Source organism: Heptranchias perlo, chromosome 4 (genome assembly GCF_035084215.1).
Source record: "Heptranchias perlo isolate sHepPer1 chromosome 4, sHepPer1.hap1, whole genome shotgun sequence".
In the NCBI taxonomy this organism is placed as follows: Eukaryota; Metazoa; Chordata; class Chondrichthyes; order Hexanchiformes; family Hexanchidae; genus Heptranchias; species Heptranchias perlo.
Window position 1 is genome coordinate 10714731 of NC_090328.1, and position 18731 is coordinate 10733461.

General features: G+C 44.1%; 1 protein-coding gene across 8 annotated transcripts in view; it reads right to left on the reverse strand.

The window, feature by feature from the left end:
• Positions 1–18731, reverse strand: part of nek1 (NIMA-related kinase 1) — a 121100-nt gene that overhangs the window by 13615 nt on the left and 88754 nt on the right. For 7 of the 8 annotated variants that reach the window (XM_067982467.1, XM_067982466.1, XM_067982465.1 and 4 more), the window contains 5 exons: positions 14761–14875; positions 13819–13919; positions 13119–13336; positions 11966–12117; positions 10288–10532 (listed from right to left, as the gene is read on the reverse strand). In XM_067982467.1, coding sequence (XP_067838568.1) covers positions 10288–10532; positions 11966–12117; positions 13119–13336; positions 13819–13919; positions 14761–14875 — 831 coding nt within the window. The remainder of the gene's footprint in view (positions 1–10287; positions 10533–11965; positions 12118–13118; positions 13337–13818; positions 13920–14760; positions 14876–18731) is intronic. The other variant, XM_067982464.1, reaches the window with a different exon arrangement.

Consider the following 18731-nt stretch of genomic DNA (forward strand, 5'->3'; position numbering starts at 1 on the left):
TATCCACCTGTGACTCCACTTTCAAGGAGCTATGAATCTGTACTCCCAGATCTCTTTGTTCTATAACTCTCCCCAACGCCCTACCATTAACGGAGTAGGTCCTGGCCCGATTCGATCTACCAAAATGCAGCACCTCACATTTATCTAAATTAAACTCCATCTGCCATTCATCGGCCCACTGGCCCAATTTATCAAGATCCCGTTGCAATCCTAGATAACCTTCTTCACTGTCCACAATGCCACCAATCTTGGTGTCATCTGCAAACTTACTAATCATGCCTTCTAAATTCTCATCCAAATCATTAATATAAATAACAAATAACAGCGGACCCAGCACCGATCCCTGAGGCACACCGCTGGACACAGGCATCCAGTTTGAAAAACAACCCTCCACAACCACCCTCTGTCTTCTGTCGTCAAGCCAATTTTGTATCCAATTGGCTACCTCACCTTGGATCCCATGAGATTTAACCTTATGTAACAACCTACCTTGCGGTACCTTGTCAAATACTTTGCTGAAGTCCATGTAGACCACGTCTACTGCACAGCCCTCATCTATCTTCTTGGTTACCCCTTCAAAAAACTCAATCAAATTCGTGAGACATGATTTTCCTCTCACAAAACCATGCTGACTGTTCCTAATTAGTCCCTGCCTCTCCAAATGCCTGTAGATCCTGTCCCTCAGAATACCCTCTAACAACTTACCCACTACAGATGTCAGGCTCACTGGTCTGTAGTTCCCAGGCTTTTCCCTGCCGCCCTTCTTAAACAAAGGCACAACATTTGCTACCCTCCAATCTTCAGGCACCTCACCTGTAGCGGTGGATGATTCAAATATCTCTGCTAGGGGACCCGCAATTTCCTCCCTATCCTCCCATAACGTCCTGGGATACATTTCATCAGGTCCCGGAGATTTATCTACCTTGATGCGCGTTAAGACTTCCAGCACCTCCCTCTCTGTAATATGTACACTCCTCAAGACATCACTATTTATTTCCCCAAGTTCCCTAACATCCATGCCTTTCTCAACCGTAAATACCGATGTGAAATATTCATTCAGGATCTCACCCATCTCTTGTGGTTCCGCACATAGATGACCTTGTTGATCCTTAAGAGGCCCTACTCTCTCCCTAGTTACCCTTTTGCCCTTTATGTATTTGTAGAAGCTCTTTGGATTCACCTTTGCCTGATCTGCCAAAGCAATCTCATATCCCCTTTTTGCCCTCCTGATTTCTCTCTTAACTCTACTCCGGCAATCTCTATACTCTTCAAGGGATCCACTTGATCCCAGCTGCCTATGCATGTCATATGCCTCCTTCTTCTTTTTGACTAGTGCCTCAATCTCCCGAGTCATCCAAGGTTCCCTACTTCTACCAGCCTTGCCCTTCACTTTATAAGGAATGTGCTTACCCTGAACCCTGGTTAACACACTTTTGAAAGCCTCCCACTTACCAGACGTCCCTTTGCCTGCCAACAGACTCTCCCAATCAACTTCTGAAAGTTCCTGTCTAATACCATCAAAATTGGCCTTTCCCCAATTTAGAATTTTAACTTTTGGGCCAGACCTATCCTTCTCCATAGCTATCTTGAAACTAATGGAATTATGATCACTGGTCCCAAAGTGATCCCTCACTAACACTTCTGTCACCTGCCCTTCCTTATTTCCCAAGAGGAGGTCAAGTTTTGCCCCCTCTCTAGTCGGGCCATCCACATACTGAATGAGAAATTCCTCCTGAATACACTCAACAAATTTCTCTCCATCCAAGCCCCTAATGCTATGGCTGTCCCAGTCAATGTTGGGAAAGTTAAAGTCCCCTACTATTACCACCCTATTTTTCTTGCAGCTGTCTGTAATCTCCTTACATATTTCATCCTCAATTTCCCGTTGACTATTTGGGGGTCTGTAGTACAATCCGATCAAAGTGATCTCTCCCTTCTTATTTTTCAGTTCTACCCATATAGACTCAGTGGGCGAACCCTCGGATATATCCCCTCTCACTACTGCCGTGATGTTCTCCCTAATCAAGAACGCAACTCCCCCTCCTCTCTTACCTCCTGCTCTATCTTTCCTATAGCATCTGTACCCTGGAACATTGAGCTGCCAGTCCTGCCCCTCCCTTATCCATGTTTCAGTAATAGCTATAACATCCCAGTCCCATGTACCCATCCATGCCCTGAGTTCATCTGCCTTGCCCATCAGACTTCTTGCATTGAAATAAATGCAGTTTAATCTAGACTTCCCTTGGTCTTTGCCCTGCTTTCTCAGACCATCTGTCCGGTCATGTTCTGTGCACTCTCCCTTACTGCCTTTTGTTTCTGTCACCACTTTATTTCCCACTGACTTCCTGCATCGGTTCCCATCCCCCTGCCACATTAGTTTAAACCCTCCCCAACAGCACTGGCAAACACTCCCCCTAGGACATTGGTTCCAGTCCTGCCCAGATGCAGACCGTCCAATTTGTACTGGTCCCACCTCCCCCAGAACCGGTTCCAATGGCCCAGGAATTTGAATCCCTCCCTCTTGCACCATCTCTCAAGCCACGTATTCATCTTAGCTATCCTGTCATTCCTACTCTGACTAACCCGTGGCACTGGTAGCAATCCTGAGATTACTACCTTTGAGGTCCTACTCTTTAGTTTAACTCCTAACTCCCTAAATTCAGCTTGTAGGACCTCATCCTGTTTTTTACCTATATCGTTGGTGCCTATATGCACCACGACAACTGGCTGTTCACCCTCCCCCTCCAGAATGTCCTGCAGCCGCTCCGAGACATCCTTGACCCTTGCACCAGGGAGGCAACATACCATCCTGGAGTCTCGGTTGCGTCCGCAGAAACGCCTGTCTATTCCCCTTACAATCGAGTCCCCTATCACTATAGCTCTGCCACTCTTTTTCCTGCCCTCCTGTGCAGCAGAGCCAGCCACGGTGCCATGAACCTGGCCACTGCCACCTTCCCCTGGTGAGCCATCTCCGCCAACAGTATCCAAAACGGTATACCTGTTTTGGAGGGAGATGACCGCAGGGGACCCCTGCACTGCCTTCCTACTCTTCCTCTGTCTGTTGGTCACCCATTCACTATCTCCCTCAGTAATTTTTATCTGCGGTGTGACCAACTCACTGAAAGTGCTATCCACGACTTTCTCAGCATCGCGGATGCTCCAAAGTGAGTCCATCCGCAGCTCCAGAGCCGTCAAGCGGTCAAACAATAGCTGCAGCTGGACACACTTCCCGCAGGTGAAGGAATCAGGGATACAGGAAGGAGCCCTGAATTCCCACATCTCACAAGAGGAACATGACACGGCGCTGGGATCTCCTGCCATGACTTAACCCTTAAATTAGCTTAAGAACAACTCCAAAGTCATTCTAACCACTCTCTGGGTAAAGAAGTTTCTCCTGAATTCCTGATTTGATTTATTAGTGATTACTGTATATTTATGGAAACATCTTCTCTATGTCAACCCTATCAATCCCTTTTATAATCTTAAAGGCTTCTACTGAGTCACCCCTCAGCCTTCTCTTTTCCAGAGAAAAGAGCTCCAGCCTGTTCAATCGATACTGATAGGGATAACCTCTCAGTTCTGGTATCAGCCTTGTAAATCTTTTTTGCACCTTCTTTTATAATATGGAGACCAGAACCGTGCACTGTACTCCAAGAGTGGTAATTTATTTCGACATGGCCAAATGCTCTTGAGATGCATTCCAGTACATGGTCAGCCTTGTTGGCAACAGCTCGACACTATTTGGAGGTGAATGGTCATCAACCACATCCAACTCATTTTCTTTGCCACATTGGTTTGTGAATGTCTCTCACTGGCTACATGTTTCTCATTTCCTGTTTCAATGTGCAAAATAGTGCATTTTGTTGTATTAAAAATCATCTGTCATTCCTTAGCTCGCCCATTTAATTCAATCGGGATCCCTTTCAATGCTAGCACTCTCCTTGCACTTGACCATTTTCCCCATCATCGATAATAAGTTAACTGGTCTATAAATTTTGGGTTCAAGACTCACTCCTCTTTGGAATATTGCAAGAATCATCACTATCTGGTCCCACCTGGAGCACTGCTGTCATGGTACTACAGTGGGGACATTCTGGCATCCTAAGAGGGGACAAAGAAGGGGCAAACGAAGTGACACTTTAGTTAGGCCTTTGAGCTACAAAGAAAGCCAACAGAAACTAGGAATGCTTGCACTTCAGAAAATAAAGCTCAGGAGACATTTTATTGGGATATTTAAGATCCTAAGGGTTTTGATTAAAAAGAACTCGAATAATGTTTGATAGAACTCAAAAGCGGCAGCTGTGGCTCAGTGGATGGCGTTCTCGCCTCTGAGTCAGCAGGTTGTGGGTTCAAGTCCCATTCCAAAGACTTGAGCACAAAATCTAGGCCGACACTCCACTGCAGCGCTTCACTGTCGGAGGTGCTGCCTTTCGGATGAGGCGTTAAACCGAGACTCCTTCTGCCCTCTCAGGTGAACGTAAAAGAACCCGTAGCACTATTTCAAAGAAGAGCAAGGGAGTTCTCCCCGGTGTCCTGGCAAATGTTTATCCCTCAACCATTACAAAAAAACGGATTATCTGGTCATGATCTCATTGCTGTTTGTGGGACCTTGCTGCATATAAATTGGCTGCCGCGTTTCCTACATTACAACAGAGACTGCACTTCTAAAGTACTTCATTGGCTGTAAAGCACTTTGGGATGTCCTGAGGTTGTGAAAGGTACTATATAAATGCAAGTCTTTCTTTCTTTCATAATCACAAAATCTAACCAGGAAGCACAAACTCAAGCTCAGAAGAGGGATGGTGAACCGACTGCCTGGGGAGGCGGAGTTAGATAATGTTAGCTGAGAACTGGATAGGTATTTGATAGAAAATGCAACTGAAAGGTGATGAAATTACTGCAACTCATGGCCTTTTTCTAACTTTGGGACCAGTCAGATGGACTGCAGTAGTGTCTTTGAACCTGGACGTTTCTACGTTCCTAGCGGGCAGTCCTTAGGTACAGCTCCTGTAATTAAACAATTCCAAAATGATTAATTGTAGCCTCACTCACTTCCTTCGGGATGCTACAAAAAAAAATGCCACCTTCATAACACACATCACTGGTTTCACATATGTTGTAGATTCTACTGCGAGAATAATTAAATCCAGAATAGGGCATGATGTTTGGCTGGCTTGCTTTGCAGAATATTAAGAGTAGGGAAGGACATTAATAAATCAGCCAGGATTTTGCAACAATCCAACAGCTTTCATGGCCATTTTTTCTGGTGCTAGATTTATTTAATTCAATTTCGTAACATGCCAAGGGAAGAGTGTACTTTGGGTTGCCAGTCCAGTACGGTAACCACGCCACCTCCATACCCCTAATTCCCACTTGATCTCTCTATAGCTCCAAAGTATTCTCCTCCGGAGTCTTATGCAATTATACTGTTATGTTGGCCTTGGCTGCTATATTAAACAGAACTACACAATTATCAGTAGAACTCAAGTATTCATCCAAATTACTTTCAGATGAGATATTAAACAGGGACTCCATCTTCCTGTTCAGATGGCACTACTCTAAGAACAGCAGGGAGTTTTCCCTACCTCCAAGCCAGCAGTCCTCCCAGAACCATTAGCATAAAAAAAACTGATTAGCTGGTCATTTTCTTTGGTGTTTGAGGGACCTCACTATGTGGAAACTGACTGCCACATTTGCCTACATAACAACAGTGAATGCACTCCAAAAAGCTAATCCGTACGTTGTAAAAAAAACATTTTAGGACATCCTGAGGACATAATTAAACGCAAGCTCTTTCTTTGTTACTAATCAGTTCTGGAGGACTGATATATAGTACGTATGATTAGCACCCCACCCACCACCCTAAACATTCACTCCCTTCACCTCCAGCGTACCGTGGCTGCAGTGCATACTGCAGCAACTTGCCAAGGCTTCTTCGACAGCACCTCCCAAATCCGCGACCTCCACCACCTAGAAGGACAAGGGGCAGCAGGCACATGGGAACAACACCACCTGCACGTTCCCCTCCAAGTTACACACCATCCCGACTTGGAAATATATCGCCGTTCCTTCATCGTCGCTGGGTCGAAATCCTGGAACTCCCTACCTAACAGCACTGTGGGAGAACCGTCACCACATGGACTGCAGCGGTTCAAGGCGGCTCACCACCACCGTATCAAGGGCAATTAGGGATGGGCAATAAATGCCAGCCTCGCCAGCGACGCCCACATCCCACAAACAAATAAAAAAAATAGCATCCACCCCAGTGCTCCACCTCACCTGTTTAAAAGCAAGTCAATGATTTATATCCATGAAACTGTTGCACTTACAGCACTCCCCTGCCAGCTGTCCTTCCTCTGCCTGCTTCACCTCTGGGTTTACTGGAACTTCCACGTTCATTGTCAGCAAGTTTCTTTCTACCTGTTCACCCGGAACTGGTGGTTGAAAGCAGCTACCAATTTGTTTTTGTTACCCTTGTTACTATTACATAATCCATATTGCTTCTGCCACTCCCTCTTCTGCAGCTGTGCTTGCTCACCTTTATTTTGATAGCTGCTGTGTCCTCTCTGATCAATAATGTTAAAAGAATTCTCCACCTAACTTACCAGCTCTATCTTTTCGAAACATGCTATACCATCTTAGCTTCATCTCTTGTCCATCTTCTCCTTGCAGCCATGCCTCTGTAATGTCAATAACGCCAATATTTTCACTAGCTGCAAATACTTCTAACTCTAAAGGTTTATTCTAAATGCGTTAGTTTAAATATTTCACCCTATCCTTCAAACACTTCTCTAGTAAGGAACATTGAACAGGAGGAGGGCATTCAGCCCCTGGAGTCTGTTCCGCCGCTAAGTTCTGACTTTATCCTTACATATTTAGTTCCCCCCGCCCATGACTGAAAGTTCCATCCTCTTTATTGAACAGCCATATTTGCGAAGTATTTTCACCTTCACATCTATTAGAGAAAGACTCATAATTATGTTTTATGGCAACAGGCTTTCTCCTCATTTTGTTACGTTCAGCCCATCGTCCTTCCTGTTGAGTTATCTGCTCATTCTTCATCTGCCACCGAACAGCACTGGTTCAGGATTGTGAATGGAGAGTCTGGGACAGACATCAGGAAGTATTTCTCAATGCAGAGGAGCGAGGAGCAGCTGCCAGGATACTTTGTGCCCTTTGCCTTGGATGAACCCGTCATATCACTTCGATAGACCCTCAAACCGTACGTTACCCGACACGTGATACCACAGCTAATTCAGTCCTCTATTAGAGCCAGACCTTTCAGGAGCAAGATTAGAAAACATTTCTACACACAAAGGGTGGTAGAAGTTTGGAACTCTCTTCTGCAAACGGCAATTGATACTAGCTCAATTGCTAAATTTAAATCTGAGATAGATAGCTTTTTGGCAACCAAAGGTATTCAGGGATATGGGCCAAAGGCAGGTATATGGAGTTAGATCACTGATCAGCCATGATCTTATCAAATGGCGGAGCAGGCACGAGGGGCTGAACGGCTTACTCCTGTTCCTTTGTTCCTATCTCTCCTCTTCTTCTATTCTCACTGTGCTGGCAGCTCTGGGTTATTTCACTCAATTGATCACAGTGAGTGTTAGTGCGATATTTAATAATGGTCCCAGTCCCTCCCTCAACCGATACTCACGTTCAACTGGGGTCACTGGATATCAATCATCAGTGGGAACTCTGGTTGATATTGTTTTTCCCACTCCCTAGCACAGGAGACCAACGCCAAATGTAACAGCACATGTTGTAGCTGAGATCAACTAACTCAGAGACCGCGGATTAAAGGTCTTCCTAGTTTGTATGGCTCAGTACCAAACTAAGTAAAATTATCCACTAAGCCATCAGGCCTAGTTTCTGTAACCACAATCTGATACCCGAGCCAGATACGTCCAGAGTACTTCATGGCACTGCTGACAATTGACCAGTCAGCCTGGCCCACTAATGGCACCTGGAAGGGTGGACACGTCCCTGAGGACGGTTTTTTTTTCTGCAGATTCAAATAATCATACAAGGCAATGCCCTTGTGGGTGGGGTGGTCCTGGGTGGACAGCAGGAAAGTAGACTGCACAGTTTTAGATGGTTAAATGCCAGCAGTTCACCTGAACAAACTCGGCATTTCCCTAAGCCTCGACTCTGGCAAACTGCACTAATTTCTATAGGCTTAGTTAAGTGGTGTGTCCCCCCATACGGAAAGAGCATGCATTCCACATTGGGCAAATAGAAACACTACTTTTGTGGATTTCTCAGTAGCTTGAGGTGTCCAACACCCAGCTGGCCAAAATAAACATTCTATAACCTTACACTGGAATAGAATACACAACAACCTTATTACTCTCTATTTATCTTCTGAGACTTCTTCAATCATTGTTTACTGAGTTACATTCTTCCCTTCCAACACCTGTATCAAACCTCCTCACCCTCCCCTCCCGCCTCCTCCTCCCCTTGAGATAAAGGCCAAGATTCCATTAGTTAAACTTACTTCTCGCCACACCCAGGATAAGTTGTTGTACTGTCTTTACTTATTTACCTCCACATCCACTATTCAAGCTTGAATGAGTTATTGGATGGCAATGGCAGTATTCCCACCCCTTAACTTAGGGGTTCTGAGGCCAATTGTGGGTTCCTCTATCACCACCCCACCTAAGATCAACTAACCCAACACAAACTCGAGAATCAAACACCGAAGCTTCCTAGCCGAGAATCACTCCTTGTTCTCCGAATTCATGATTATTATTTCGACGAACTAATTTGTGAAAGTGAACCTCATTTTCATTTCCTGGTAGGTCTGTCTCCTCTGGTACCTGTCTCCTTAACTATGGGAGACCTTGAAAACCAAAGCTGATTGTTGTAAATTATTCAGCAAATCCAAAAGATTGTGAATTATTGATTATTCCATGAAAAAAAATCTGCAGCATAGGCCAATTCAGGAATGAACGTGGTGTTACAGGGAGAGGCCAGGAGGAAAGAGAGGAGACACCAACAGCTTCTTCATCACAGAAGGTATATCACCTATTCCAAGGGATCCAGTTCACGTCACCATAAAAAAAATTCCATTTTATAAATGCCCTCAATACCAGTTCCATTAAGAACCCTGATTTGTGGTGCAGAATGACCAAAATTTAACTGATCACAATCACCTCACCCACAATTTTACTGAGGGTTGAAATTGCCCTCAAAGCAGGAACCACAAACTCTTGGTCTGAAACCTTGAGTGAGACCAGAATACAATGTACTTTTTGAAAAGAATGTCACTATTTTTTGCTATGCCATTTCCTGTTGGTCGATATCGGTTATCCAATTTTTCCCACTCTTTCAATTTTCCTCTCGAATTTCTCTCATTGCCTCTTCTTTCTTACTAAGTGATGGTGATTTTCTAGTACCTCTTTGTTCTTCATGTGTTAGAGTGGCCAGCAAGTGCCAATGGTCTCTTCGACCAATGGAGACCATCGTTGGCACACCAGATCCCACCCTCCATCACCGATACTTCGAACAGGGATCATTGGCTTGCAAAAAGTATATGGTTCAGGAGAACCTGACTCATTTTACTTCTCCCTAGCCGAGGGTCACCACCATCACATCACAGCTGAGGTCAGCTAACTCAACAAAGGTTAAGGGTCAAATTTAGGACCTTCTGGGTTCAGTGCCAGGCCACATAGTGCATTCATTCAATGAACCACCACTGATGCTCATTAGGTTTATTCTGATGTCTTGTTCAATATTCTAACATGCAACGGTCATCCCAATACAGCACAGAAATGTTATCAGTGAACATGCTTGGGAGTAAAAAGCCCTAATTTACAACAGTAAAGGTCAGTACTTAACAATTGCAGTAAAAGGACTACTATTGCTTTGTGACAAACATTGCGTACTGCCAAATTTTGTGATCTGGTTTACAGAATTGTGTTCAATATCCACATGTACACGATAATTACAGTAAGTGGCGTGGTGCAATGCGTATACTGCGACAAATCCCGCAAATCTTTACACACAGCACAATTTGGTGTCCAAACACTGTAATTTGGCACAAAAAGTCCTAAAGATAACTTTCTATAAAGGACCAGTATGATAACAAATCGCTTGATATGACAAATCACTAATTATAATTGAATGATCTTTACCACGATCTTGACAGTATTGTATGTAACATGATAAAAACATAACATTCGGTTAAATGAGTTATAAGCACTAACCAAAAAATACCATCTAAAATAATGCTCACCACCTGTATATAGTTGTGTGATCTATAAAAAATAAAACAAAAATAACCTGAATGCCACTCTTCATGAATTGCACTTTGGTCACTGCTGCTTGCTGGATTTTCATCATCTTCCCCCTCAGCTCCATTCAATGAGGATTCTGCATTATAAACACATTCCTCAGGAGGGCTTGAATTGGAAGCCACCTCCTCCTCCTCTTCTTCACTGAACTCTTCACTGGGCTGCTCCTGCAACAGACGCTCCATAGATGCCTGAAGCTCCTGTAGGTCGTCTGCATCACCCTCTCCAAATATACTGCAACACAGATATCATTAAATGACCACTTTTCTTTTTAATTCAACAGTCAACATCAATTCGCTATTCCACTCCCACTCTGGCCTCTCTGCCCTTGGCATCCTACACTGTTCCAGTGAAGCTCGAAGAGCAGCACCTCATCTTTCGATTAGGCACTTTATAGCCTTCCGGCCTCAACAATGAGTTCAACAACTTTAGACCATAACCACCTCTCCCATTTTCTCAGACAGCTGAAGCTAGTAATGGTTCTGCTGCAACCATTCACACCTCCTCCGGTCCCATCTTTTGTTTCTTTACTTGTCCTATTATCACCCCCTTTTGCCTTGCACCATCATCTCTTTTGTCATTTAATCACTCCTGCCCGCCACCCTTTACTGCGCCCGCCAAACCCTCTTTTTCCCTGGCTCTGCACTTGCTTGAAAACTGTTAAATCTCTAAAATCTTCCAGTTCTGATGAAAGGTCATCGACCTGAACATCAACTTGATTTCTCTCTCCACAGATGCTGCCTGACCTGCTGAGTGTTTGCAGTCTGTTCTTATATTTCATTTTTGCCCCATTCCTGGTATTTAATCGGACACTTGTTTTGCTGATGTCAGCTTGGCTCAGTTAGTAATAATCTCAGCTCTCAAAAAGATTGTAGGTTTAAGACCCACGTAATCTCACTGACACGTCAGTGCAGTATTGAGGGGGGCACTGCATTGTTGGAGGTGCCCTCCTTTGGAGGTATCAAATTGAGGTCCTTCAGCCCATTCCAGTAATTGAGGCGGGCACTAAAGATTTCACTAAGTATTCAAAGAAGCAAAAGGAGTTCTTCTGGTGTCCTAGCCCAAAATTCCTCCTTTGCCCCCCAAGAAAATAAACTGGTCACTTATCTCATTGCTGTTTGTGGGATCTTACAATGCACAAAATGACTAGCAGTAGTAGCAGTTGGGGAGCGAATGTTGCACCCTCATATGGATAGGATGGACTTAACTATCTTATCTCGTCTTTATTTTTGTTTATCTATACTCAACATGGATACCTTAACAACAGCTACTGCACTTCAAAGCACATCTATGTAATGATAGTATACAGAGGGAATGCAGTAGGCAGTAACAAATTTTAACAAAATTGCTGCATGTAGCATCTTCAGTTTGCTATGATCTAACAATGACTTTGGATGCATTTTAAATGATTAAAACTATAATGCAGCGATTATCGCCAGAACTTAAAAGTGAGCACAGGATCCAATGGCTGCATTCATGATTAGATTAAAACAAATATACACTTTTAAACCTTTTTTTATGAAACTTAAAAAACTGAGAGGCCCAAGCTAAGGGTTATTAGTGTGAGAACCTTCCCTCAAACGTTCCATTAAATGTTAAATTTTAAAAAAAGGAACAGGATGCAGACAATGCATTGGAAACAACAATCAAAATAATTGTAAACCCACGTGTCTGAATCTGAGTGGTACTCATCCTTGTTAGGCTCATCTTCTATATCATCCAATTCGAGATTATCCTCTGGGGCATCAGGTGCAATAAGGTCGTCTACATATATCTTGAACATTTTGTTGAGGTCGGGCAGTGAGCAGGTCCTCAGCATCTGCGGGGGAAGGAAGAACCTGCAATGTACATGGTGTGTTCCATCTCAAAAAGGGAAAAAAGGTACGCACAGCTGGAAGGCTGGCGGGGGGGGGGGGGCACAGTGCTTGAAAAAGTCGGCAGTCATTCAGTGCTACATACGCTGGCATCTTTTCAGTGAGCTTTCTTTCGCCGTGCCAGTGTCCAAAACTGAAAAACAGTATGTGGCTACTCATTGTCCTTATTTACAAAAGCGATTGAAATTGCTAAAAGGTCCCCCGGCTTGTGAACTCTCTGCCCCCTACTCCCACAAAACTCCAACCTAAGAAAAGGCATTTGTGCCACCAAAAACTAAGAGCAAAATGGACCAGATCTATCTCAGATCAGCCGACCTTCCCAAAACTATCCAAATTCTTTCTTCCTTATTGTTTGAAACCCCTTCCAATTTGGTTATTTGCCAATTTAGACAGCTCTGTTTCTGACCACCACCCCACCCACCCAACCCAGTCCAAACCATTTATCCACTCTGTAAATAGGAATGGTGCCATTCTGCGGTAACTGGCCAGGATGAGCATGTTGAGACAGCTCCATTCAGAAACAATCTTTGCTTTCCCTGGTTCGACAATTTTCAATCCACCTCGGGAAGTTTGCCTCCTGTCCCATACTTGTGCACTGATCACTTATGTGGCATGATATCACATTCACAGAATTTCCCTCATCAACAAAGTTGATGATTTGTTAGGCAAGAACTCTCTCCTATAAAACCATGCTGGCTCCCTCTCACCACACTGTGCCTATCTAGGTGCTGCACTGTCTTCCCCCCACCCCCGACCCCCCTCAACCACTTTCTGGATGCCTTCTAAATACTATACACATAACAAATGACTGGCTCACTGGTCAGTAGTTCCCCTGTGCCCCTTTTTGTTATATTGGCTATTTTCCAATCCTCGGGCAGTATTCCAGTGTCTAATGACGCGATCATTGCCTCTGCATTGGGTGCTGCAGTATACAGTGCTTCCATACCTTTGGGTTGTTTGCATCAAACAATCCAGTAGACAGCCCAATCAACAGAGAATGTTTGCCTTTGAATTTTGCTGGTGATAACGACCAGAACAGTGGCCTGGATCCAGACGACTCTTCCTGCGAGGATTCTCTCGACAAAGGAGCTGTTGCTCTCTCCTGTGAACATGGCGACTTTTGGAAAAAAGGTTCACTTTGTGGGATTTCACTGGTGCAACCTTCTGTTTGATGGGAAAGGAAGATGTAAATACGGCAAATGCACAATGTATGCCAATGCATTTTATAAAAACCTGCTAGAGAAAAAAATTGAAGATTCGGATATGGAAACAGTGACTTTCTGAATTTATAGTAAGGCTGCATATCATTTACAACTCTCCATTCGTTTAACTCCTCATTCCTGATCAAGAACTAGTCGCTTGAGAATCAGGCACTGAATGAAAATACAAGGTACCAGAACTGATTTGTCAAAGTGGTGCACAAATAATGCAACAAAACGCCACTAAGGCCACCTAGTTAAGTCAGAATTAAGCAAAGTTACTTCAAACCTAATTCCCTCCCTCACCCCGAGTTACGTAATGGAGCTTGGGAATTCAAGATAGACAATCAGATGCATTAGGTGACAGATTCCTTCAAAATGGAAGTTTCTCCATTTATAGAAGAGAAAAATGGGTCGAGTCTAAAGTGAAAAATATTTGGAACTGACCAGCATCTGCCTTGCTCTCTGCCAGTTCAGTGTACTTTTCTTCTGTCTCCAGCGCATCATCTTCTGTCTTTTCTGGCTGAGTGACAGCACCATCTTGTGGTCTGGGTAGAAATATAGTAAAACAAGATACTGTATGTACAATGGCAGAACACACGAACGTATCTTACTGACATGCATGCAAGGCAAACCCCCGAACTTGAGCCCTCACTTGCGAAATAATTACTGACTCACGCGTAGGCTGCACCCCCAATTTACTAATTTCTTCCTTTTAAAAAAAAATATGGCCGATATGAGTTGAGTTTTTTCTTTGGAGACACGACCACGGTTGCAGAAACAAGATCTTCTTCACAAAACATTCTTTCTTAAGTTACAGACCCGTGTGTACAAGTTACACTGCATGACGGGAGCACTGGCGACTATTCCCCCATTATACAAAATGTCAATTCACCTCAAATAATTTTGCCCACCCACAGTCAACGAATTTCCATTGTGTGGTCAAATTCAAACCAACAAGAATCTGCGTGATCTTATTTAGCTTTTTAATTGGCAAGTTTAACTCAAACGGTGAAACAAAATCTCAGTACAGCAGAATCTGTGAATGGAGGGGACCCCTTTCCCGATGGATAATTGAAATTAGTGGATAATCCAGAGTCCTCAAATTTTGGTCCTACACTAAAAAAAAAGTGACGACACTTCAAAGGTGCTTCACTGGCTGGAAAGCATCCTGAAAGGCGCTATATAAATGCAAGTCTGCCTTTCTTTCTTTCTCCAGTAATATCCTGGGCACGGGAATGAAGACAACGACAACACAATAAGAAAAGGGACATCTCGCGCAAAGCTTTGTAATGCGAAAGATTTGGTGAGTAATTGGAGTGCAGTTAATTGGAGCCCAACTGTACATTTAGAACAAAATCTGATGGAAAGCCATTCATTTCCATTCACCTTTCTGGGTCGCTCTCTTTTTCCCAGGCATCAATAGTAATTGGGGCCACTGGGACTTCATCTCTGCTCATCTGCTCTCCTTCTTCTAGTGCCTCAGTTTCCAAGTCCTCTAGTTCTGGAGGGAATACAGAAACTTACTCTGAGGTAATTACGGAAGTTTGAATGGTTTCATTAACTGCTCTTTGAAAAAAAAAGTTCACTTGTTCTTCGCCATCCCCCTCCCAAGAACAAGTTGCTATTTCCAGATTGCAATATCCAAGCATATAATGCAGACACACAAGTCTTCAGAGTGCCCTAATATATTTGGCACTGGCTGCTGCACAGTTGTAACATTAAATCAATTTGGGTAAAGCATGTCAAATTTCCTGATATCATACTGCATAAAAAAATGACACACTGCCGAGGTCTTATCTTTAAACTAGAGACTGTACAGCATCACAATTCAGTCATAAACTTAAGTGTGACCAACTAATTTGCATTTTTTCCTGCTTTGACAAAGCCTTGGAGCAGTTTTCACACAGTTATGATAATACAGGAAGCATAGAGGTGCAGAAAAGTTCAAACATTACACTATCTTTTTCAGACACATACTATATATGTCCAAGGTACAACCCAACCATCACCATTTATTCCCAATATCAATAGATAAGAAAATTCTTCTCATTTCTCTTGATTGTAAAATGAACCATTAACCGCAAGAAGTAGTTTAAAAGACACGTTTGGATGAGCTGCGCACTCATTTTAGAGTCATAGAGTTATACAGCACGGATAGAGGCCCTTCGGCCCATCGTGTCCGCGCCGGCCATCAAGCCCTGTCCACTCTAATCCCATATTCCAGCATTTGGTCCGTAGCCTTGTATGCTATGGCATTTCAAGTGCTCATCCAAATGCTTCTTGAATGTTGTGAGGGTTCCTGCCTCCACAACCCTTTCAGGCAGTGAGTTCCAGACTCCAACCACCCTCTGGGTGAAAAAGTTCTTTCTCAAATCCCCTCTAAACCTCCCGCCTTTTACCTTGAATCTATGTCCCCTTGTTATAGAACCCTCAACGAAGGGAAAAAGCTCCTTAGTATCCATCCTATCTGTGCCCCTCATAATTTTGTACACCTCAATCATGTCCCCCCTCAGCCTCCTCTGCTCCAAGGAAAACAAACCCAATCTTCCCAGTCTCTCTTCATAGCTGAAGCGCTCCAGCCCTGGTAACATCCTGGTGAATCTCCTCTGCACCCTCTCCAAAGCGATCACATCCTTCCTGTAGTGTGGCGACCAGAACTGCACACAGTACTCCAGCTGTGGCCTAACCAGTGTTTTATACAGCTCCATCATAACCTCCTTGCTCTTATATTCTATGCCTCGGCTAATAAAGGCAAGTATCCCATATGCCTTCTTTACCACCTTATCTACCTGTTCCGCCGCCTTCAGGGATCTGTGAACTTGCACACCAAGATCCCTCTGACCCTCTGTCTTGCCTAGGGTCCTCCCATTCATTGTGTATTCCCTTGCCTTGTTAGTCCCTCCAAAGTGCATCACCTCGCACTTTTCCGGGTTAAATTCCATTTGCCACTGTTCCGCCCATCTGACCAACCCATCTATATCGTCCTGCAGACTGAGGCTATCCTCCTCGCTATTTACCACCCTACCAATTTTTGTATCATCAGCGAACTTACTGATCATACCTTTTATTCTCATTTATAGAGCATTATGAGACACTGATGGTTTGGAATTTGGAATTACTCCTACTTCAATGCATCCTTTTTAGTGCAATATACAAGATATTGGAAAACACTTCGATAGTATCAGGAATAGTTTGGGTTCGAACAACAGTTTTTTGACTGAGGAAAGCCAGGCAATATTTTATTTTTTGACCAAGCAGAGGCTTACCCAAGTTGCATAAATGTTTGCTTGGTGCATCTGCCAAAGTTAAAACCAAGTTATAGTCCAGCAATTTTATTTTAAATTCACAAGCTTTCGGAGGCTTCCTCCTTCCTCAGGTGAACGTTGTTGGAAATGAAATCCTCGAAATGAAATCGCATTTATAAATCACAGAACAATGCTTGGTGATTACAGACATCAACAAGTTCCATCCCACCATCAAGCTCACCATGGACTACTCCTCAGAATCAGTTTCTTTCTTGGACACACGAATCTCCATCAAAGACGGGCACCTCAGCACCTCACTCCACTGCAAGCCCACGGACAACCTCACGATGCTCCACTTTTCCACCTTCCACCCTAACCACGTCAAAGAGGCCATCCCCTATGGACAGGCCCTGCGAATACACAGGGTCTGCTCAGACGAGGAGGAACGCGATGGACACCTACAGACGCTGAAAGACGCCCTCGTAAGAACGGGATATGACGCTCGACTCATCGATCGACAGTTCCGACGGGCCACAGCGAAAAATCGCATAGACCTCCTCAGGAGACTAACACGGGACGCAACCAACAGAGTACCCTTTGTCATCCAGTACTTCCCCGGAGCGGAGAAACTACGCCATGTTCTCCGCAGCCTTCAACATGTCATCAATGACGACGAACACCTCGCTATGGCCATCCCCACACCTCCACTACTCGCCTTTAAACAGCCACCCAACCTCAAACAGACCATCGTTCGCAGCAAATTACCTAGCTTTCAAGAGAACAGCGTCCACGACACCACACAACCCTGCCACGGTAACCTCTGCAAGACATGTCAGATCATCGACACAGATACCACCATCACACGAGAGGACACCACCCACCAGGTGCATGGTTCATACTCCTGTGACTCGGCCAACGTTGTCTACCTCATACGTTGCAGGAAAGGATGCCCCAGAGCATGGTACATTGGCGAGACCATGCAGACGCTGCGACAACGGATGAACGGACACCGCGCAACAATCACCAAACAGGAGGGTTCCCTCCCAGTCGGGGAACACTTCAGCAGTCAAGGACATTCAGCCACCGACCTTCGGGTAAGCGTACTCCAAGGCGGCCTTCGAGACACACGACAACGCAAAATCGAACAGAAATTGATAGCCAAGTTCCGCACCCATGAGGACGGCCTCAACCGGGATCTTGGGTTCATGTCACGCTACACGTTACCCCACCAGCGAACAAATGTTATCTGTTTTTAATATAACGGGTCAGTTGCTGTCTTTTCTATGTTTCTACCTCTCTATCTCTGTTTTTTTTTTGGTTTTTTTTGGTGATTTGTATATTCGGAGACCTTGCAGGTAACACCTGTCTGTCTGCACACTGATTGCCTTGGCAACGGGCAGTTGAAAAAACTGTCTGTAATCACCAAGCATTGTTCTGTGATTTATAAATGCGATTTCATTTCGAGGATTTCATTTCCAACAACGTTCACCTGAGGAAGGAGGAAGCCTCCGAAAGCTTGTGAATTTAAAATAAAATTGCTGGACTATAACTTGGTGTTGTAAAATTGTTTACAATTGTCAACCCCAGTCCATCACCGGCATCTCCACATCAAAGTTAAAACCAACAGATACCAAAATTGGAAGTTTTATCAGCATCAATTGAAAGCTATGCAGCACTCGACATTGTGCCTGAATCCAATGTTCACTGAACCTCTCAAACTTAAGATGTCTTTTGCCACAAGCAAGATTACATGCAGTTTGGGAACAACTGTGACTTTTAAGTCAGCGTAAGAATATGGTTTAAAGCCAAGCATGGTCAATATCCCACCTCGCGTAGCTCACATAAAACTCCCAAACATTGAGCAAGAGGGCAGTGTCAATAAGAGGGGGGTGAAGTCGTGTCTCAGTGTGTGTGAAAGACAGTTCATAAGAAACAAACCTGTTGAAACTTCAGAACTAAACGCCAAAGGTAAAGACATGGCCCGTTTCTAGATGCTATACGTCAGAAGGTGGTTTACACCAAGAGATGTGGTTGCTATAGAAACCACATGCTGTAAATAGACATTGCAGGAGCCATGTTCAAAGCTGATGTGGAACAAACTGTTTATGCAGC